The following is a 23,566-nucleotide window of genomic DNA, read 5'->3' on the forward strand; positions in this document are numbered from 1 at the left end:
AACGCTCCGACAGCAAAGACAATGTATGTACATACATAAGCCAGACGAATCCTACTCGATATTAGAAATACCTTGGCAGGTGCAAAAGCCTCAATAAAAATATTGATTTTCACACTTTTCAATGTTGTTTGTAATATTTTTATTTTTATATGTATGAAATTATACTTTTAAAATGTTCAATTGTTAAGCATCGTGTAAATCAGGATAGAAATGAGTAATTCATAGTTATGGTTGATAGGTAGTGAATGCGATTGTTCAAATATTTTTAATACGTTCATAATCGCATGTTCTAAATTGAATTTCCGTTTTTTTTTCAATGCGATCATGCATTGATAAATATTGATAAATAACAAAGAATCAGTTTCAGGCAGGTAACAATTGAAACTGGTATAAAATAAAATCATAGAACAATTTAAAAAATATTAAAAATATTTTTAACCTTTTCATGATTTGTTTTAGTGTAAACCGTTTGAACAACGAACGTCTCAATAAACATGTTACGATATTAAAGTTTTACAAAGTTGTAATATTATATTGTTATTAATCTTGTTACTTACCTCTTAATTAATAAGGATCAGGTATTTCGCAGCTGTAAGCTAAACTTCATCCTGAAATGAAATGCAATTTATAAGCAACAAATAGATGTACAATACAATTTTACACACCATAGTCGATAGGAAAATACATACCATAAAGATCAGTACTTACTTAATAAATTTAATATAGCATAATGGAGTGAAGCTATATTGAACGAGTACTTTGAAAAAATTAGTTTAATTCGAATGAGAACTTATACAATACACATACATACATATGTAAATGCATTTAAATAAATATTCAATTCTTTAAACAATAATAGTTCTTATATTATTCATTCAATCTTTCATTGACGATCTAGACGATCTTCTCTAAAAAAAATTTTGTTTAATATTCAACGCTGTTGCGGTGTTTATATGTTTCTTAAAATTGCATAGGTTCATTTTTATTGATTTAAATCTCATTTTTAATTGAAAATACAATGATCGTAATTTAATTTGCTTGTAAATAACGATTTTTGTGTGTGTGCCCTTTCGTTACAACATCAATTCAGTGTACAAAATAATGCGAAAATATTTTTTGTTTTTTTTTCTAAAGATATTAATGAACGGAACACAATATGGAGATATTTAAGATATAATATTTATGCATAGAGTTCTTTCACAAATGTTAGATTGTTTTTTGAATCACATTATATACAGACAGCTACAAACCAGTACCACCACTGATAAGACCCGCTTTCGTATCGGTAGGTACTTGTTTTTGGAAACAATCGTCTAAGAATTGTGCCATTGATAAATAAAGATGTCCCTTTACTCCCGCTAAACTATGACTCACGTCTGGGTACACCTGTAAAAATGATTACAAGGGTCACAAAAATTATTACAAAATTTACAAAAAAATATTTTGTTTTTTGTATTTGTAACTTTGAATACGAAGCTATACATTTTTTTCATTCTCATGAACAGAGAACAAGATGAATTCTTTCATAGTTAAATATTATTAAATATTAATATTACATGCCTCATTTTCTGTTTTATATTTGTACAAAACTTTTCTATTTTTTTCCATTATATCCAATCAATTATCTTATTTGAAAATAACGAATTAAAAAATAATAGAATGAATTTTAAAACAATGGATGCTATTCATTTCGTCGAACATTTTATATACGCCAATGTAATAATAATTGAAGAATTGTCCATTATAAATTCACACGATAAATAAAATAAAAATAGGAAAGATTACAAGGCGTGTGTAGGAATAATAAAACAGTATACCTGTTGTCGAAAAAGTATGCCTTTCTTGGCAAGATGCCGTGCAAGTGCCATTGATTGTTGAAATTGAACATTATCGTCAGCAGTGCCGTGCACTAGGTAGAACATTTTGTCCCTCAAAGATTCTACTTTCTCATAAACGTCTGATTCCGCGTAACCCTTGTAATTTGACACAACAGTTGGCATGCCCATGTATCTTTCTGCATACGCGGAATCTGCAAAAATGCAAAAATGCAACAATCAAATTATTGCAATCATATAAAATTGAAGAATGACGATTAACGCTGCTAACGAAATACTAAAGCATTTAGGATATAAGAAAAGTATAAATTATTATTTTAGAATTAAAGCTAGATTTCTATTACTCAGATCTCTGATTAAAGATAGCATAAATAATTACAAACTCTGGTAAAAAGTACCAACTAAAATGCAATTTTCTTCAATAATAACTTTTCTATTTTTTAAAAGAATATTTTTAGGTACTTTAATAGTGTGGTAAAATAGCCCTAAAATTTTAAGAAGGGCGAATCAACCTGTTACAATAAATTCCCAAAGAATTAATTTTTTAAAGAGATTCTTCTTTTTTTCTTTTTTTTTTTTTTATTGTGTTTATTCTCTTAATTAGGAAGCTTCCTTTTTGCTTTCAGTTATTTGTGTAAAGTGTTATATGTATAAATGAATCAACGTTTGTTAATGTACCATAGAGTTTCCATGATACAATAGGCGCCACGCTTATGCCACATTGAAATACATTTCGGTCGGGATGCGCTAATGCGAGTGCAGCTACGAAACCACCGTAGCTCCAACCCCAAATTGCAACGCGCCTTTTGTCCACAAAGTGCAACGAATCTCGCAAATATCTGTAAATAGAAATATCAATTTTATACATTAACGGTATAAATAGTAAAACTATTAAATACATATTCAACATATCGATTACATTTATTAATATATAAGAATATCAATTACGGCTTCGGCACACGGTGTTGTCACGTCTAGGGATTATGCCGAAGAAAATTTATAATATTCTTAATACAACTATTTGCTATTTTAATACAAGTAATACGACTTTTCGAATGGAGTAATTTATTTTTTAAAAGTTTTTGCAAATTGATGTCACATTGACTAGGTGCAAGTTTATTTTCATATTGGACAACATTTGTATGAATTATGAACAACAACTGAATATAACAATGTAAACTTGCGTTAATTGTATGTTGAATGCTAATGAAAATAAAAATTTCAATGTTTATTATAATGTTATTATGTGTACAATGAATCGCTTTAGATTGAACAGTTTATCACTCGAATTATGGAGAATTCTGATATCCTCGGTTCGGATAATCGAGGTCCTACTAAACTCTTCAATTAAACAAGCAATTATATTTCGAATTATATCGTGTTTGGTCTCGTTTTAATCGGAAACATGTCACAAATAAGTTGGTAAAATTATCATAGAAAAATAATTAAAAATAAAAAAATGTCGTCATTGAATTAGTGTCGTCTCACTCTTCTGGAGCTCCTAAGTTCTTCGAGAGTGTTCCCAGCAGGGGATAAATTTTTCACAAATATCGTGCACATCTCCTTCACATGTATCGAGACATTACTGTAGTTTGTTCCGGAATCCTTCGTCTTTGAATTTGAAGAAACCAAATATAGAAGTATAGTGTAACTCTCGACAAATGAAATTATATCCAATCTAAAACACGACTTAGCCAATTTACACTCGAGTCCATGCAACAATTCAACCACATACACTCTTAATAATATTCGCACACTCTTCAAAGGACGATAACTTTTTTAATACTGGACCGTACGTCTTAAATTTTTTTTTGAGAAGTTAGAACAATTAGTTTGCTACAAAACGTAGAAAGAAATTTTGGAAAAATCGAGTCGGAATTACAGCGGAAATACTAAAAGTTGTTTTTACAAAATTGTAGTTTTTTAAAAATTGGTTTTGACATAAAACAAATCGTATAAAAGAAATTGTAAGAAACAACCTTCAGTATTTGTTCTGCAATTCCGACCAATTGCAATTTCTTCAAAATTTCTTTTTCACGTCATGTGAAACAAAAATTCGAGTCGTATGATCCACTATTAAAGAATTTGTCGTCTTTTTAGAAGTGTCCGAATATTATAACGAGTGACCGTATGTGAGTAACATTGATACCGCTGACATCTCTACACATCCTATAAGCGACCTTTCCGCCGCTACAGAAATACAAACGACAATTCCACAAGGACTCACGATCATACATAACAAACGAGGCTGCTCTACGTCGAGGGCAAGCTCAGCTGACTATGATACGCTTGCCAACGGCCTCGTTTTGTTAGACACAAATGCAATTGTACCGCTAAACATATTTTGGCACACTTTCTAATAACGTGGTCGATGAAATGATGTGCTGGAACCAGCTCAAATTAAACTAGAAACGATCACAGTGGAACAGTGAAAATGACCAAATTCGTGGAACTATGACTCCTGAAATTTTTAATAATATGTATCCTTCTATTAGTTTCAAAGAATTCAGAAGTTTCCTGTTGATAGAAAACTTCTAAACAATACTGGAATAGTAAAAGCGCAATCGTACTATTCACAGAAAATATTTCGAAAATGTTAAATGAAAAACACGACACAAATTTTCATTTACATCAAGTAACCAAAATTTCGGCAATACCCTACTATGCATGATTAAATATTTTCAGTTTATGTTAAAAGACAACATCAGGTACCATGGCAGAATTAATGACCACCAACCATGCCTTTTGGCTATGAAGACACGTATCAACAAATAGCTAATATCGACTAGCCCTAAGAGTGCAGTACCATCTACAGTAACGATTAATCTAACAACGGTACCATTCTCTTCAAACGTTACAGATCCACAAAGGAGTACTAAAAAAAAAAGAGAAAAAAATTAAACTTACATGGATCCTCGGTCATGACTGAATTCCTGTCAACGAGAAAGCTGACAAGCAGCCAAAGAAGCCATCAGCGTCCAATGTGTACGTACTTATTGTAACCTACACATGGACGATCTGTTAAAAGAAATGGGAAAATAAGCTAATGATGCAATGAGAAGCGGAGTGCGATCGTTGTTAGCCTCACTACCCGGAAATCATATGTCCGAAAGCGTGACCTCGGTGACCTCAAAAAATTTACTAATTGCGAGCGATTTTTTATAATATTAGAAACGCTTTTAAACATGTTCAAACATGATTCCTCAATATTCGGATATTTCTCGAGTTACTTTAAAAATTGGCGGCCTGAAGCAAAACCTAACTACACCATGCGATAAAGCGGACAATAACAGCATTTTAAATTTATTCTTATTTATTTGGAGAAGATTGTGTTTGTGTTTGGAAGATGAAGCTGTGTGAAAATAATTCTTCCAGTACCGATTAGTAACTTCCTTGATCATTTTTCCTAGCTACAACAGAACTCCAGGTATAACCTATCCCAATTGTGTAACCTGCCCTATACATAAAACAGAATGAATGGTACACATTACGTATAACACTTCCTATATGGAAGCATCAAAGTGCAATAGAACGGTTAAACAGAATCGTATAGCGATTTTTGAGGGGCCATTTTGTAGGAGAAGATTCAATCGTCAATGGTGGATCCAGGTATAAACAAAATTATTCATTCTCGTACGGACGGAAGAAACCTATGATAAAAATTTAGAAAAAGTTTGTTTCTTCCCCCTCCTACAGTTTTCTTCGCAAATTTATTTTTTGTAGTTGTGTACGTATAACCGTTTATAAAAATTATGTTGTCAGTAGTTCTTGGGTGCATAAATCTGTATTTACGCAATCTCCGAAGAGAACAGTAGAGCAGTAGAATGTTACGAATGAAATGAACAAATTAAGATTGTAAGTTGGAGACATTAATACCTCCAGGACGCAACATATATTTATGCATAGCGCAGTTGCAACTGTAGTGATGCATTACTTTTGTTCAATAAAAAAGAGGAAAAGATTAATCGAATATATTATACTCACTCAGTAACTTCCAGCTGGTCGGCGACTTCTACGGAGCCAAGTCTATAGTACACTTCGTGCAAAAACTTATAGCCTTGACCTCCACTGCCTCTACCATCGATCTGAGCGACAATCACATTTTTCCTACTGGCCAGGAATGTGTTCCAGTCTATTTTGAACATTTCCGTTACTAATTGCGACCCAGGTGCACCGTATCTAAACAAACAAACGATCCCACGTCGAGGAAAAACACTTTGAACTTCATCTGCTCAATTTTTATACAGGGTGTCCCAAAAATGTACAATAAGAACGGTGATTGAACGTCATACTTACACTTGCACAACCAAAGGGTACCTCGTGATTTCATCTTCTCGCAGACCTGGCGGTAAATGTAGTCTCACTTGTGCGTTGTACCCGCCACTTATTTGAACGGGAAATGTCTTTATTTGTGGAAGTGCGAGATTAGCGACTTTTTCCTAAACAAAATTGTTCGCAGAAAAATTAGAGAGCACGAAATATGTATATTACTGACAAGGGACGATCCCGAAGCTACACCGTCAAATCTGAATGAAACTGTGGGAGGATGTAGTTTTTGCAAAAATATTATACACATATTTTTCTCAGCGGTCATCGTTTGGAGCTAGATGGGTGGTTTACAAGGCAAAATGGTGTATTTTTCAATAAGGAATCCAGCCGCACAACCCGAGTTTAGATACCTTAATTTATTTAAAAAATACATTGAAAATGACACTTTTTAAATTTGTTATGCAAATGTTAGTCAATTTTCTCGAATAATTGTGTGTGATAAGTGAAATACAAAATACGGATAAAAGAGGTTTTTGATTTTTGTATTTTAAAAAAGTTGTAATTTTAATATTCCGGCATTTTCTGTGCTAATAATTAATCTAAAAATAAATATGTGTCTAATATTTTTACAAGAACTACGTCCTCCTAAAGTTTCATCTGGAGATGTCATTTCAGAATCATCCCTTGAGAAAGAACAGGGTGCCTTACACGCAATAGTGTGTTATTCTGCAGAACGTAGATCAACCGTGGCATAGGTAATTCTGTTTTGTACAATGCGACGGTCGGTATACTGGGCCCATAGCACTCTAAAATAAAATAGTTCGTACTCCCCCGTGGAAAAATAGCATTATGGTATTGACACGGTTCTTCGTTAAACGCTAAAAAAGGAAAAAAATTGCTGCATTAGAATTTGATTTTATTTCAATGTTATAGCCACTTTCGTGTTCCAATAATACGCAACTGCCATCGTGATAGTGAAGTAATTTTGCAAAATCTAAGCTTACGTAAAAATTACTAAAATCACTCTAGATTTTTATACTTACTCGGAGGTACATATGCTTTAGGTTTTTGTTTCTTCGAAGGTTTCTCCTTTGCCTTTTCTCGTTCCGAATGTTGCGCGTTTTCCCGCGCTTCATAGTGGTCACGTATATAGTTATTATCGGATGAAGTACTGTGATGACGTGAAAGCACCGTGTGATGATCATTCAGATTTCCTTCTGTGACATCTGTACATGTAATGCAGACAGCAGGATGCAGAGACGAGCCCACATTCGGTAACAGAGAGCTCACGTAATAGAGATGTCTCTGACCTGGTCGCATAGGCGGTATACCTATAAAATATCTGTACAGAACAATTAGATTAGCTTTGTCCAACAACTTATTATAATAGTTCAAGTCGTTTCATAACGGAAGATACATTCAACTTCGTGGGTTTCAAGGACGTTCGATATATTTGAATATTTATTACAAGAACGTATGCAAGAAAACGTGTATTTTCTTTTTTTATTTATACGAAATATTGAAATATATCAAAGGTCCTATCATTTTGTCTGGCACTGTGTCTCCTGTATCTTGCAATTGACGCAGACAATCTTTATTTTGCAATGAAATCTAAATGGTTGCAGAAATAAAGCAAACCGTAATTGAAATGAGAGCAACAAGCATGTTAGACTTACATGGTATGGTTCACTTGATCCCATGCCACTATTTGGGTGACTTCGAATTTCCCGTGGGTTAGAGGAACAACCAACTTTCGATCAACATTCACCCAAACAATGTGTTTATAATAACCAGATGGACCATCCTTAACTGGACTTATTGCAATATAACTGCTTCCATTTGCTGAGAAAATAGGTGCTTCCGGAGGAGTGTCCACCCATCCGCGCTCTTCAGATACTATCCTTTGATATTCCTGAATGAAACATTAATACTCATTGGACGTACAACAATTTCCATTTTGATGTACTGTATAAGTTTAGCAAATACGATAAGGGACCCAATTACCGTGCGTGTGCCAATTACTGTGCTTATATTAATTGCACTCATTTTTAAAGCATAATGAATATTAGAATAGAGATATATATATTGGTTAAACTTTACCTCGGGAAACCAGAAATTTTTAACTTTTTTTTGTGTAATCCTGTAGATTTTCGCGAGAAAATGCCGAAAATCCAAGTTTCAATCCTAGGAGATCACTACTTCAAAAGTTATACACGTGTAAAGACGTGCGATTTTTAGCATTTTGGACAGGTAAGAGCACCGCCATGTTGCTATGTGGTGACCGTCGCGCGTCGGTCACAGGATTACATAAAAAAAGTTAATAACTTCTGGTTTCCTGAGGTAAAGTTTAATCTATATGTTAACTGATTTTAATGAAAAAGATTTAACATCTCTTTTTAAATATTTATCATGCTTGAAAAATAAATATAATTAACATAGGCACAGTAATTGGCAACCTCACAGTAATTGACTCCCTTACCCTAATTCTAACGTACCTGGCAATGCCACTGTGGGCTTTTGCATATAGTGACGACCGAAAGGTTTTGAGCACGTGTTAACCACGTTATGCACACCTCCGTCGAAGATATCCAAGAAGCCGAAGTAAAGTAATGCTCTCTGTTAATGGACAGAAACAGTTTATGGTCGGAATTAATCAATACAATGACATTGAAGTAGAATCTTCCGCGTCCGAAGTATTAAAAAAGAGAAATATAACATATACATTAACTGATTTGAATGAAAAACAATTTAATGTCTCTTTTTTAATATTCATTATGCTTTAAAAATAAGTACAGTGTTTACTCTATATATGTCCCAAATGCCTAGCCGATAAAAGTCCCAGAACTATCCCCATTGCCGCGGGGTATACCCCGTAAGGAGCCTTGAACCGATACCTCTAGAGCTTCGTTGTCCTTTTCTACGTTCGGCGTGGATCAAAGAACAGTATCCCCTGGCCGATATATGTCCCTGACTAGACCCGTGTTTTGGACATATTTCGAGTAAACACTGTATAATTAATATACAGTAATTGGTATCCCCACAGTAATTGGGCCCCTTACCCTATTCAGTAGGGCCATCAAAATTGTGTTCGTTAATTTTACTCTTTTTTTCGAGCCTTTCTTCTCGAAAGACCGTTTCCAAAAACGGAACTGTTAGGGGATTTAAAACAACTTGCATATTAGAGTTGTGTTCGGATACGGAAGATTCTACTCTACTCTCACTTTTGTGTCTATTGTCTATACTATAGATTCTACAGCATCGCATGCACAATTCAATCGTTGATGACATTTTTACTTCTCCCTCGTGTTGGCAAATGGAACAGCTATAATAATTTTTGAAGCTACTAGAAATAATTTTAAAGCTTCGGTCGTTGCATTAATATTTATCTTAGTTCAGAGCGTTCTTATGGTTTTTAGAAGAACATCGGAAATTGTTAAAATAATGTATCCGGTAGCCAACATAAGGGTCGAAAATAATAATTTTTAACATGTATTTGTACATAATGTTATATTACTAACATTCCTTTACCATGAGACGCCCGTACACAAGATTCAGGAAGCAAGGGAAACATATGACACGATCTCTTGTTGAAGATGTATCAAATTGTTATTAAAGTACAAAGTCTTTAATATTTAAGGTGTTTCATTTATCTCGTCCACTTTAACATCTTCGTTAATTTTGCAGATACAAAATATGTAAAAAGAAAAAATTGTTTGATGTAAACGAACGGCGAATATTGCGAGTCATGCTGTTCTTCAAGGTCATTTCTCGAACTTTCAAGGTCATCGATAAAATTTTCCTCTAACAGTGCCTCGTTTTTATCATTGTCTTTTACATTAAAGCCAATGTATTTTGCCATAATACATAAAGACAAATTACAGGATCCAAACAAACATAATGTTTGACATTCAAGAAGGTCAACATATTTGATATCTCTCTTTGAGCTACAATACATATTGCGGTAATGAAAATATGTGAATCGATTGAAAGAAACATCGGTGACCTTGAAATCTCGTAAACAAATTAAATAACAAAAACGTTCTACCAATCAGAATGCTTGTCCCTTTTCATCGTTCATTTTTCTATATATATTTTTGGAAGTGAAATTATGAAATGCAACCGAGATATTTTCACTGCTCCAGTTAGACGAAACGTTCGGTACCTATGTACATACATCTGTTACTATAATAATACATTGGCATTAATGATGAACGTAAGCAGGAACTAATTAATGCCATTATACTGTGTGAGAACTCAACCAAATTTGAATTATTGTCGACAATGCTACTGATTACCATGCAGAAATGGAAAGGGGCAAATTTAATAAACCTTTTACTCTAAAATTCATTTGTAAACTCACACATGCTCGATGATAGATGGCGGTTTCACTACCTTCGTATGAATAGTCTTTGGATCTGCCAAATCTGCTACGTAGAGTCGCGCCACAGGATTCGGAGTACCTGGCTGAAATATTTAAACAATATCCAGTTATATATCTCTTGTGTGTATATGTATACATGTGTATGTATTTTTCTTGAAAACTGTTTTTAACCATGTTTCTAGCATTTGAAAGAAACTTCATTATTCCGTGGTTCTTCTTTGTAAAGTGGATTATTTACAAACAACCAAAGTGCATTCTACTCTTAAAAATAATCTCTGCCACTGGCTATATACAGGGTCAGTCAGCTAACGTTTGCATCTCTACGTTTCCTCTGTCTGTGACCTTGAATGAACTTGAATAATGATAGTCACTGAATTCCCAATGAAAGGGACTGTCATCGTAGATGTTTAAAAAGGGGTGGTCCCATTAAAAAAAAAACCTGGTGACCTTGAGATCTCTAAAAATAATCACATAGAAATAAATATTTTTATGGCATCGTGTGATCCCGAACCTATTCAACTTTGCTCTCCAGATATTTGATCTTTTTTTAAAAACAACAAAGATATTTGAGGTGCAAACGATAGGTGACTCACCTTGTACATTTACTCCATCTTACAAGTAATTAATAAAGGTCCAGTAGAAAGAGTCCTATTTGAGATGAAGTGATCTGAAAATACAGCGAACGAAAATCTCATGAAGATGGGAGAATAAAAAAGTACCTTTGGATAACGAAGGGACCGTATATCGGGATAAAGAGCCTTGTTTCCTTCTCCAAACCACGATATGTGCATTTCCTCAACGAGCGAATCATTGAAAGATGCATACAGCATCATGTGGCTATCTGGCGACATCCAGATAGCCTCTGCGCAGTGCAGTATTTCCTCTAGGATGTTACAAAATAATAAATAATGACATACTCTCCGTCAATCATGCGCAGAATAAATGTCCAAGTATACAGGGTGTTCATGCCGCGTTTTTCTTACAAATAATAAATATTAGAAAAAAAATGAAAGAGGACAAAGTAATGCTGTTCTTTGCAAGCAACGCAATGGCGTGTATAATTTTTCTGGGTTTGCACTATTTTCTTTTCAAATGGAGGTGACCTTCAATTTTTTAAATCTTATACACACGGTCCCAAAAAATAATGTCCCAAAAGTAAATGTTGTATTTCGTTTTTATTCGATTCCTGATATTTATTATTTGCAAAAAAAATTCTCGGTAGTAATAGCATGAATACCCTGCATGTATGGCTAGTGTACCTTCGTATAGCCAGTCTGGTAATCCGTTCGACAATATACCAGGAATCGACGTGTTAGTAACTCTGTATCCTGTGTTGCTCATGGGACCAGTTACGTAATAAATGTCATAATCTTGCACCATGACAAGTCCGTGACCACGCGGTGTCCATTGTGCCAATAAGAGATAAGGATGCTCCACCCTCTCCGGGTACGGGGTCAATCGTATGCTTTCCCTGCAATAATAGACTAGCGATGTGTATTCCTTACAATTAGTATTATCGCGACAGGAACGTTATCTCGAATTGTGCGTTCCACTCGAACGGTAACATGTCTGCATTATTTATTGGTCCGTGTGGGAAATTTCTTTACTAACCGCGTGTTCACATCGTAGACTGTGTACTTCGCTAAATACGAGTACCGAAACAGTTTCTTCACGTCGTGAGCTAGCAGCAAGTATTTACGATCCGGTGATAACAAGAACTTGGCTGGATTCAGTCTTCTCTATACATAAAAAAGAATTCTTACGACATTGCTTTATTGAAATAACAAGAGTACGTTTATTCAGAATTGTAACAATTTTTATCATAATCTATGTCGGTAGGAACAAATGTATTGAATGACTCCTTGGAATTGTAACTTGGAAGGAACTTCAATAATCATGGATTAGAAAATTAGGAGTCCGCCATTTTGACAAGTTTCGTAATTCCAGCGTTACACGCTAACAGAACATAAAATTGATTATCTTGTCAACCTAGTTCTTGTAAAAACTTTTGCTAATATTAATACTGAAATTAACCATCTAATATTAACTAAAAATTGTTATCGACAATGCTGATCGGTTGCAGCGGAAATGAAGTAAGCGAAACACTTGCGCCATTCAATTATGTTGCTCGTTGTGTCTGTTGAACGGTGTCATACTTACAAAAGTTTCATTGGGCATTAAGCTACGGGAGGTAACATTGTCTTGATTAATGTGTAACAGCGAAATTCCACCCCAAACGTCCCTGTAGCAAATGTGTTGTTCGCTTGTCCATGAACCGTTGAAGAGAAGGGGAGTTAATTCTCCGGATAGTACCTAAGAAATCGTTAATTTCGAATATTAAAGCGACACGAAATTACTGTGCATTATTTTCCTGAATTTTTACTCCGTAATCGCATTGTTATCGCAGTGTTTATAAACGTTCGCTGCTTAACAGTTCAGTGAACTGTAAACAATTTCCGATAGTTCAAATGGTTTCCGGTGATTATCTGCTCACTCGAACTAATTACGTTAACCATGTACATTAGCGAATATTAATGCAAAAATGCCGTAAACGTTAGAAATTAATTTTTACTGCGATACAATAGGCGAAATTAGTCTTTGTTAGAACCGAAGTGATGATATTCTTATTGGAAAATTTAGAATTTTTACTACAACAGTGTTGGTTCAATAAATAAATGATTTTGATTTTGTTAGATTTTTAGGAGGTAAAAGTGGCAAATTACAACTGATATTAAGTCGATGGGAAATCAATTTAATAAATATTGCACGTCGGTATCCTCCATGTTGCATTCAAAACGAGGTTTCTCTGTTCTAGGGGTTCTAGGTGTTAGGGGTTGGATGTTCTTATGGTTTGGTAAACAAAATATTAAATAACGAATAGTATTGGATACCTCAGATAGCCGTAGCCTCGCACCTCGGACCCTAGGACCTTCATCGGGTGGTGTCAACAGGGCAACCGACGTCACTATCAAAGCTAGGACAGCAACGATCACCAGCAGAGCAATCAAAATGCCGCGCCAGTTTCTTTGATTTTGATTCGCCGAGACGAGCTCCTATCACAAAGGTTTTCACTAACGCTAATGTCAAATAACAACAAACAGCACAGAGAAATTGAACATTTAGGCCTCCATGATTTTTTAACGTTCCCAATCGTTTGGTGAAAAAAAAATGTTTCGAACAAAAGTGAATCAGTTTTCAATGTTCTACAAGTCGCATAATTATAATTTAATAATCATTTAGTAATTTGAAAAAAGGTTTCATTACAATGAAAAATCAAGGGCACCTCGAAGCATTGCAGGAGGCCTAGTGATAAATTAAATGACCTTGAGGTGACCTTGAACTGAGAAATCGTCACGAATCTGTTGAAGTATTTCAATTTATTCCATTAGTACTTTTACTGTCTTTTGATGGCTGTACATTTTTGTAAATAATTAGATCTAAAAATATCGATACATTGCTTTCAACTTGTTAGAATTGTTACAGAAAGAAAGAAATTTCTAGCTCCTGTTTCTTGCAATTGATCCAGACGATTTTTAATTTGTATAGAGATCCGTAGTCTATCGATTGTTAACATGTAGAATCAATTTTAAGCAAAATACTTTATCTTGGAACGTCTAATGTTTCTGTGATTTGAAATTCTAACAATGATTTAAACAATAAATGAAAATGATATTCGCCACGATATTCATAAAATTGTTTACAATACTTTAACCCTCGGATGGTGGGACTTGGGTCCATTTTGAGTTACAAACCGTTTCATTAAAATTCTAATTTTTCAGCAGCCAGTTTGAATCATTGATTATTCGTATTGGGTTTTATAAGAAGATCGACGTTGATCCCAAAGAAGTAGATTGAAAAATACGTGAGAAATATTTCGGTGTACGAATTTGCATGGATTTAGCAATGGCTGCCACGAAACCGTCAAATGCATTCGCCTTGCGAGGGTTAATAATAAAAACACAAATAAATACTGTCTTCGAAGGTTGATACGTACGGTCTAATTCACTGACCAGCTGGTCCACCAGATATAAACCCCTCAGACTTTTATTTCTGAGGATATTTACAATCAATAATTTATGAAACGTGTAATTATAGTACCGGAGACCTTCGGAAATGTATATATATAATGCAAGCTTGTCGGAATGTGTACAATGTCATTTCACATTAAAGCAGCACACTCAAATCGATTAAAATATGTAGCACTTTCGAGGAAAGTAAAAGTGTCCGCAAAACGGGTGTTCATATAATTGGTTCACTTAACGAGCGTTCACATAACGGAGATCCTTGTATATACAAGAATTTATGGCTACAATTTTATAGATTTTCACGAAATTTGAAAATTTAACTTTAGAATCTGGACCACTGTGCGTCAGTTTTCTTGTTAATCACTTGCTTTATAACTAGACTGCGGATTTTATGCATTTATAACAGAAATAAGTAGCTCAAATACGAGACAGTAAAAACATTTATAAATATATTATATTATTTCCAGAAATGAATTATTTCAAGAAAAGAAATTAATATGTAAATTGTTCCTGTGAAATGAATGCAGACAATTTTTATTTTGCATATAAATCAAAAGGCTAGCGGTTAAAGTTGATGAAACGTAATGCAAAGAAATTTGAACGCGAGCTGACCATGGCAGACTGTGAAATTAGATGTAATTTTCGACAATTTGGGTCAAAATAGACTCAGGCTCCGACGTCGCGTCGTAGGGCTAATAGAAAGGTGACCAACTTTTTTTCCTTACTCAGAGCAAGAGATGTTTCAGCTGACATTAGCGCATACATGCAGCCTAAACAACGTATGCGCATAGCCGCACACATTCGCAGAAAAAGAAGCAAAGAAATGCAACAAAGACAGACAGATAGGTCGATGGAGTTGAGTGGATATGGAGTAGGCAGTTCTCTCGCATCTCATTTGTCAGCGAAACTGCTAAGTAGGGAAAGTGGTCACGTGCAGGCCGCAGGCTTTTAATTTGTTAGCCCTATTTTATCATATCAACAATAACATGCAGCGCGCAACAGTATAAAATTGGAAATTGAAAAAATACATGTAAAGAGAGGACGACTTTAAGGGATGCTTAACGCTCTGACTATATCATTTTTTAAAAGAAAAGTATTCGGTATGAAAATCGCAAATTTGGTACACTTATTGACTAACATTCGTAGTATGTACACGAATTTTTTAAGCAATTATTATAGTTTTTCTTAAGCAATAATAATAATTTTCGTCAAAGCTACAGCGGTAACGATAAAATTTTGGAAAGTGATATTTTCACCAGATTCATGAAACAGGAAAGAAAATTTTTTTGAAGAGACATGTCAGAGGCAGGATCGGTGAGCGCATTGTTTCATTAGGTGTACATATGTGTACGTTATTAGGGTACAAGAGAAAACAAAATGGCCATTACCGAGGAATTTCAATTTCTTCATACGGAAACGAAAGCGACCCTGAAAAGAAAATTGCGTCATTTAAAACGACCAAATGCAAACTCAAGTCAAGTCTAAAACAAGGAGCCGATTATTTTTATCACCGACACTGGCGGATATTCACGGAGCAGAACCGTCGCGTTACTGACATGTCCGAATGGGCCATCACTCGGTTTGAAAATAAATGAACGTCTCAATTGTACCAGTCATAATAAATAATAAATCGTCCCTTCTCACAGAATGTACACATTGCTCCATCGAATGTTTGTCCGTTTATTTACAGAATGATGCGTAAACGATTCTACTCCCCTTTTTACACATTGACGAGAATTATTAAGAAACGCCTTTTGTTAATTACGAAAATATGTACTGCGAGCAATCATAAAAACGTGTACTATAATTCATAGTAAGCACAAGAAATTTCAACGAAAACTGGAGTGGGGGAACGCATTTGTGGAATGCACTTTTCCAAATTGTTTGTGAAAAAACATTTGTCACATACGAACGCTTTAAACGTGACCTGTTCCGAGACAAACACTCGTCTTCTTTAAATTGTTTGAACTGTTCTCTCGACCATTGAATCTTCCCGATAAAAGCTACAAAATGAAGCTCAAGATTGAAGTCGTAAAAAGTTGGAGTTCAAAACACCTAACTTACCCCGTGCTTTAAGCTAGCACGAGCAACAACATGAGCAACACCCACGCAAACGAAGAATGGACTACATATCAGCTAAATGGACAAAACTTAGTAATGGCACCGCTACTGTGGCATTTTGTTCACGAAACACCACTGAAAATTCAATTTGAACTCCCCTATGATCGAGAACCCGCGCAAACTTTGCTCGGTAACTACTGTGCCACAGTCAAGCAATTGTGTTCGCTACTAATACAACCATGTCCCGATGAAATAATAAATAGTAATAACAATGCTAGGCTATTCATCAAGAACGTTGCAGAATGTGAATATATAAAATATTTTTCTATGTGCCAGAATTATCGTCATTGACCCTCATTTTTTGCTTTGAGGTTTTCCTAATTTAATTTGTTCTTTAGTTTCAAATTTACACAATGGTAAAGGTAAATGGAAAGATAAGTTAAAATTATGAAATTATTAAGATTATAAAATGATAAGGTTATTAAAATTATAAAAGTATAAAATTATTAAAATTATTAGCCAGCCGATTTTATTTATGGATAAGTGAGTAGATGCAAAACAGTGAAAATATTTAAAGGATTTGAAAGTTTGTTTATTTACTCATTAAAATTTTTATTTTGCACAAAAATCTGCAGTCTGGTGATTATTGTGAATTCCTTCTTTGGATATGAAAATGGTAAAATGAGTTTAAAATAGGGCTATTTACTTCATTTAGAATAAAACGGAGGAGCATACTATTTATTCAGCGTCAGTGGAGAACGTGTTGACACACTTTGACAAACGATGGTTAATACATGTGTATTGTATTTATAACAATTCTGCGCAAGTTTGTGTTAAGAACGTGAGAGGTTTCACGCATTCCACAGAACACTTGACATGCGTTTTCAATGGAGATACGAGCAGTTTGAAAATTTGTTGTTAATGGCGGGATACGTTTGTTCTTAGGGTGGATCTTTCCATGGGCAAAAATAATGGATCCACGAAAATTTCACAATTGTTTTTCCGCAATGCAATGCAATCGTAAATGTTTGTTGGCGTTGTTAATGTTGTATAAAGGCGTGTCATAATGAACAAAATTAAAACAACATGAAAAAAATTGAATTAAAACTAAAACTAAATAATACTTAATACTAATGGTATCAATATTTAATACTTTTTTTCTTTTAATTTCATTCAATTAAAATTTTATTTTCAAATGACACAACTCTGATTTTAATTTTAGTCTACCTAATTCAATCAGTGTCGCACAAATGTTCGCAAAAATGTATTAATAATAGATAAAAGAACTTAAAGCTACAGCATGCAAAGCAGTACGATCCTGTAAAATCATAGTGTGTTGTACCGTTACACCGAAAACGTATCGTGCGAATTTCTACAAAAATTAACTAAATCTCGTTGAAACAGCGTTAGACTACCACAGCTATAACGCATGCACGGACGCAAAGCGGTGTACGATCCTGCAAAACTGTATAGGCGCTGCGCTGTTCTACAAGCGGAGTGCAGTATTAAATGTTTATTAAAAAAACGGCCATAAAAATATCGATCGAAAGGGCAATCGTGACAATAGGTATTCCGGGAGCGTGAGAAAAGTGTTTCGATTCGACGATAACGCGAATCGCTTAATTACCTCGTCGTCGTAAATGTTATCGTGATCTGCCATTGAAAATAGAAATTGACTTTCCGACTATCTAGCCGTTAACTTAGAAAGCAATCGATAGGACGTGTTATGCTCTTTCGAATACGACGACGGAAATTATGGGCGCACTCCGCGATGCACGGGCGTACACACACTCTTCGCGGAAGTAGAACCGGAGAGGGGAAAAAAAATCGAGAAGGACAGACGGAGAATAATTTCGTTCGAACTGTGTGTTTTTTTTTCTTTTCTTTTTGTTTTCCCCCCGTAACGATACGACGTACACGTTCCTCGACTTCCACATACACCGTGAGAATTTCTGGTACTGCTGGGAAGATTGTCTCCAATGATGCTGCGAGAACGAAGCCTGCGCGTTTCGGATGCTGCGCGATTCCATCCACCTCTTTCGCGGCGTGTCCTTTTCCCGCTTATTTTTACGCGAATAGGATCACCATCCTAAGATCACTGTGGACGTTAACATCCGACACGGTCGCGGCCGACGGGTAACGATTTCACCGCGAAACCTAATCTGTTTCGATAATGGCGCGGTCGCTCTCTCCGAAAACGAAAACGTTCTCACCGAAAAGAAGCGACAAAAAAAAATTCGACATCTTCATTTCGAATAGCAAACCACGCATGTTGAAATCGTCGTCCGAATACGTTAAATTGTTTGAAAAATTCTTTATACCCTCACTTTCTCAAGCTCAAAATCTCACAAAGTCGTTCGATCATATTAAAATATGAGACGCCTGGAATTACGTGTCTTGAAAATAATAAAAATATACAAAAATATTTTACTCGCGCGCGTATCAATTTTTGATAAATGTTTCCCGACTATAGCCGGTAGAGAGTCAACGAAAGTACAACAGAAACTACAACGGAAAGTTCGGAACTGTAATTGTAGAATCGTGTGTTACATTGAGAAAATAAGACGATTATCTCAACACTTTGAACTTCTGTCTTTCATTCGCACCGCGTGTAATTACATTTGTTAAACATTGCACAAATTTCTTCCTTTCGAAGATGTTGCTAATTGCGATTCCATGGATTTCCGTTCGACCGGTGCCGATAGCGATGCAGATGCTTCGCAAACATGAACGCTACGGCCACATATGAACATTCGAGTAATGACTTTCATAGTATGTATGTATAATTTCGATAGATACAGGTCGCATGATCAACATCCGTTGAGTAGTACGATCGTATTACGTCTGCAACTAGCAACATATGCCACAACGGACGTACAGCCAATGAACGAGCGTACCTCATGAGACAGTATTGATCCAGCCACACGGACTGCAAATTAATATCTGTTATCAAAACTAATTGGGGGGGGAAAAAAAAAAATATATATGCGATCGCAGCGAAAGACTAATCACAGCGATCCCTGGACAGTGGACGTTCCTACACAGATTTTTGGGGAAAGCTGTAGGACCTGGTCAGAATCATGACTCCAGGATTCTAAAAATATATTTATTTGTATTTTCTGCATAATACATGTGTCCTGCATATTCATGTTTAATATGTAGTACATGCAAGAATACGTCGGATATCTTTTTCTAATTGTCGTGCTTATTAATATTTTTCAAATTAATTTTGTCTAACAGTAAATTCTTATTAAAAATCGTATACATTAATTGCACGGCATAGGAACCGAAAAGGAATGTATTTCTCTCTTCAGTTGTAAATCTTTTTATTGTTTGAAATTACACACATTTTTGCCATAAATGCATAAAATTCGCAGTCCAATTATACGTCGTGAAACATTGTGTGGACTTTTATGCAAAATCGTCTGTATTAATTGCAAAATGCAGGAGGTACATATTTGTTTCTTATTTTTTTAATAGTTTCAATCAGTTGAAATACATCAATATTCCCAAATTCTTTGAACGTGTTCGCTGTTTTGTACTTGCTCAACACATTTTTTTATTCTTCGCTCGTTCGTTCGTAATTGCATGGTTAAAAGGGAAAAAGCAGAATGAAAGCTGCGGAAAAATTGCAGTAGGCTGCTCGTGCGAAAGGCTGACGACGAGAGCATCGTCCTCTGGTGTTTCTGGAGGTGTGTGGGTGTACATTAGGGGTGGTGTAGTGCTCGGCTGACTGCAGTTTGCATTGCGTGTCTCCTAAGTCTTCAATTCTCAACTGCAAGCATATCGCCTACTGCTTAACAGTTTTTAGAAATCTGTAATCTGTAACCATTGTTGACAATGTTCCAATATCAATCGTTTCAATCGTGAACCAACAAGCAACAACGTGAACAACAGTTCGCGCGCGCGAACCTGATGATTTTTCAAATATGTGAATTTCGGAGAGGAATCTTGAACAAAAAGCGTTTGTCTTAAATTTGTTATTTATTTTGTTACGTATTTTGTTCGGAAGAACGATAACAATCGAAAGAAGTTGGAAAAGGAAAGGAAAGAAAACAAGAGGTGGAAAGATATTTTAATGCAAGCCGAGAAATGGAAGGGAATTAAAGATAATTTAGATTGATTTAATGTTCATTTATCGATATTCTTAATTATTTTAAATTCATAATTCCACCATTTTAAACTTCAGCTATATTTAAGCTCTTCCTCTCGAACACGTTAATATTTCCGACACGATAAATTACGAATGTATGGACAGTTTATTAATGAACTAAGTATTTGATTTGTTACCAACTTCTGCTTACGCGATAGAGTTCTAAAATTTTAGATTTTATATCCTCCTTCACGATTTTATTGATCCCTTGTGTACAGGAATCTCTTTTACAGTCAATTTCAAGTAAACTTTTGTAACTTTCAGTGTTAACACAAAATGTTAATAAATAAGCAAAGCGCTTCAAAAAATAAAACATTAAATAGAACGTTTCTTATTGTTTTAAAATCTCGAAGGATCCACTATTGCAGTTTGTTGAATTAATATTTACAGTGCTATAATCTATTAAAAAACAAACAAAATTTAACTTCCTATTTCATTAAATAAAGCTGAACAAAATGTAACTACTTTTAAACTGCGCTGCACAAAACGTTTTTGTGAAATTTTGAATGCAATACAAATATTTTTGGTGAAAATAATAAATTGAAACTTTCTCTATATTTACAATTTATTGACAATTAAAAAGACGTATTAAAGGAGCTTTATTATACTGAATAATATACTCAATTTGTTCTAAGTGTGTGTATCATTTAAATAATTTCACCTTCCCTTATAAAAGACGGTTAATAAAAAAGGGGTTATAATACAACTTTATCATTAATTAAATACAGTAGATCTTGTTGACATGGTACTGTGCATTAATATAGACTCAGAATGTCCGCAAACGTTGATCAATATCTGTTGCGTTTGCGTGTCAGTTTCGGAGAAATGTCGCAAAAATCGCGGGAAGTTCAAATTGTGTTCACAAAATCTTGTATTCAATATTTTAAATATATTATAGCTTTTAATATACACGTAGAACTTTAGATGAACTAAACGACTTATATATTTTCTCATAGAAAATTTAATACGGTCTTTTGTTACACAATTCAATTGTATAAACTCTAAGAAATGTTTGCATTATTACTGTTCTTAATGTGATACACCTTCTTACATTGCAGAATAACCTACATTTAGCATAGTGTCCTTTATTCTTATTATATCAGAAATTTGACATTGCAAATTGGTTCATTTAGATAAACTATAAGTATATGTCAGTCACATATTTGTATGCTGTTGAAATAATTTTCATGTTGCTGCCTGTTGCTACAATCTTGTTTAAAAAGTTATCCTCCTCCTATTTTGTAATATAATTATTTAATCAAATATTCGTTGGTCTCAGTGGTTTTACCTAATATAAATAGAATAAATCATAAACTTTAATGTCAATGTACTATTGTTAAGTCTCTTTGTTTCACGATTGCCATGATAATATTATATTATTGAATTACCAGAAGAATTAAGGAATCATGGATAAAATCTTTGACTATTTCAAATACCAAAATGAACTGTTACCTTTGCCTACAGTTACAACATTTACAATTTTGCTGGCGGGCATGGTTACTCCATTGTCTACGTAATTCAGAAAAGTTTGAGAACCATCTACAGTCAGGTTTAGGTGGTACACAGCTGTTCCACATTATTTCTTCAGCGCATTGACATGATTCTCTATATGTACTTATGGAGCTGTTAACGGTGTGGCTATTGTTTTCATTACTATAAGCGAAACATCCTCCATAATTTTGACAGAAACATAAATGGGCTTGAGGATTTGATATTGAACATCTTCTGCTTTCAATGTCACAGTTGTTCGCTACACAAATAGTTAAGCTTTAATAGTCAACCAAATTATCAACCCCGAGTTATATCATAATTTATATTATCATCTATCCATTAAAAATTATTTTACATTTTATACTTCTGAGGAAATACTATAATTATTAATATAGTTAGTATGCTACTAACCACAGCAGCCACCACAGGAAAAATGTTCAATTTTGTCAGTTCTTTTGCAACAGGACATAATTCTTGATTAAGCGTGAAAAGTAAACTCAACTTTTGTATAGTGAATGTATCCTGCCATTTGTACTCCTGTTATTACATTCGCAGTAATGTTCATTAAAATTTGGTTTACATTTTAGTAATTTGCATTAAAATTAGTTATAAGTTAAGTGTAAGTGCAGATGGAACTTCATTTATCTTAATTAATATTTTTTTCTTACATTATCATCATGGTAGGACATTATTTTGTGACAGAGGTTAAAACAATTGTTTATGTCAATCTGTTTACTCAGTTAGGCGTCTACTACGATGCGAGCACAGAATTTTTGTATAAAGGTGAACCACCGAACACAAAATGCTGGATTCGATCACAAATGATCACAGGAACGACATGCAATGTATTTTACTGTTTACTGTCAAGGATTTATTAGACTCTGGGAATCCGCATTACCATTTCCATGTTGCGTGCAACATTATCGACAGTTCATAAACTTCCTACAGACATTGCATCTTATGGGCTTTTCTGTCTAGGCCTGGGGGGGCTCTAAGAGTCCCGTACCATTTCGGTGTAGCGCCCAATGTTACCGATACTTCGCGAATTTAGGCGTACATATTAGCACAGACGAAGTATAGGAATCACACAGGTACGGCCTAACTACCGGCTTAAACCAACCAGAGAAATTTTAAGAATTCCACAAGGGCAAGATAAAGGTAAAGCTATTGAAATGTGGACGCAATTACCTATAGGCGCTTCGGGTACCACGGGTCCTCGGAGGGACCCCCGATCGGAGGAATGACAACTATAAGCAAAAAATATTAATTTTAGAATCGGAACCTTCGAAAGTTCAAAAGTAAATTTCGATGAGAAATCAACAAAAAAAATTACGATGTTCATTGAATGAGG

The 23,566-nt window shown here is 34.6% G+C and overlaps 2 protein-coding genes across 6 annotated transcripts; both read right to left on the reverse strand.

The window, feature by feature from the left end:
- Window positions 1–948: 948 nt before the first annotated feature.
- Window positions 949–23,070, reverse strand: Dpp10 (Dipeptidyl peptidase 10). 4 transcript variants are annotated; one of them, XM_076795546.1, is made up of 16 exons: window positions 22,884–23,070; window positions 13,377–13,535; window positions 12,646–12,798; window positions 12,097–12,224; window positions 11,745–11,956; window positions 11,205–11,368; window positions 10,465–10,568; window positions 8,600–8,720; window positions 7,781–8,016; window positions 7,148–7,446; window positions 6,813–6,982; window positions 6,132–6,274; window positions 5,820–6,014; window positions 2,514–2,674; window positions 1,818–2,029; window positions 949–1,386 (listed from the first exon to the last, which is right to left on the reverse strand). In XM_076795546.1, the coding sequence occupies exons 1-16, from the start codon at window positions 22,902–22,904 to the stop codon at window positions 1,243–1,245; spliced, it is 2,622 nt and encodes an 873-aa protein (XP_076651661.1). In that variant the 5' UTR covers window positions 22,905–23,070; the 3' UTR covers window positions 949–1,242. The 4 variants fall into 4 exon arrangements, with proteins under 4 accessions (XP_076651661.1, XP_076651653.1, XP_076651644.1 ...); XM_076795538.1 differs by having other exon boundaries at window positions 13,377–13,538; XM_076795529.1 differs by lacking the exon at window positions 22,884–23,070 and adding an exon at window positions 18,199–19,362.
- Window positions 21,201–22,888, reverse strand: LOC143358517 (uncharacterized). 2 transcript variants are annotated; one of them, XM_076795690.1, is made up of 3 exons: window positions 22,627–22,888; window positions 22,177–22,474; window positions 21,201–21,958 (listed from the first exon to the last, which is right to left on the reverse strand). In XM_076795690.1, exons 1-3 carry the CDS (start codon window positions 22,682–22,684, stop codon window positions 21,940–21,942), a joined length of 375 nt encoding a protein of 124 aa, XP_076651805.1. In that variant the 5' UTR covers window positions 22,685–22,888; the 3' UTR covers window positions 21,201–21,939. The 2 variants fall into 2 exon arrangements, with proteins under 2 accessions (XP_076651805.1, XP_076651814.1); XM_076795699.1 differs by having other exon boundaries at window positions 21,217–22,012.
- Window positions 23,071–23,566: the final 496 nt, after the last annotated feature.

The sequence above is a fragment of the Halictus rubicundus genome, chromosome 1, assembly GCF_050948215.1.
Source record: "Halictus rubicundus isolate RS-2024b chromosome 1, iyHalRubi1_principal, whole genome shotgun sequence".
In the NCBI taxonomy this organism is placed as follows: domain Eukaryota; kingdom Metazoa; phylum Arthropoda; class Insecta; order Hymenoptera; family Halictidae; genus Halictus; species Halictus rubicundus.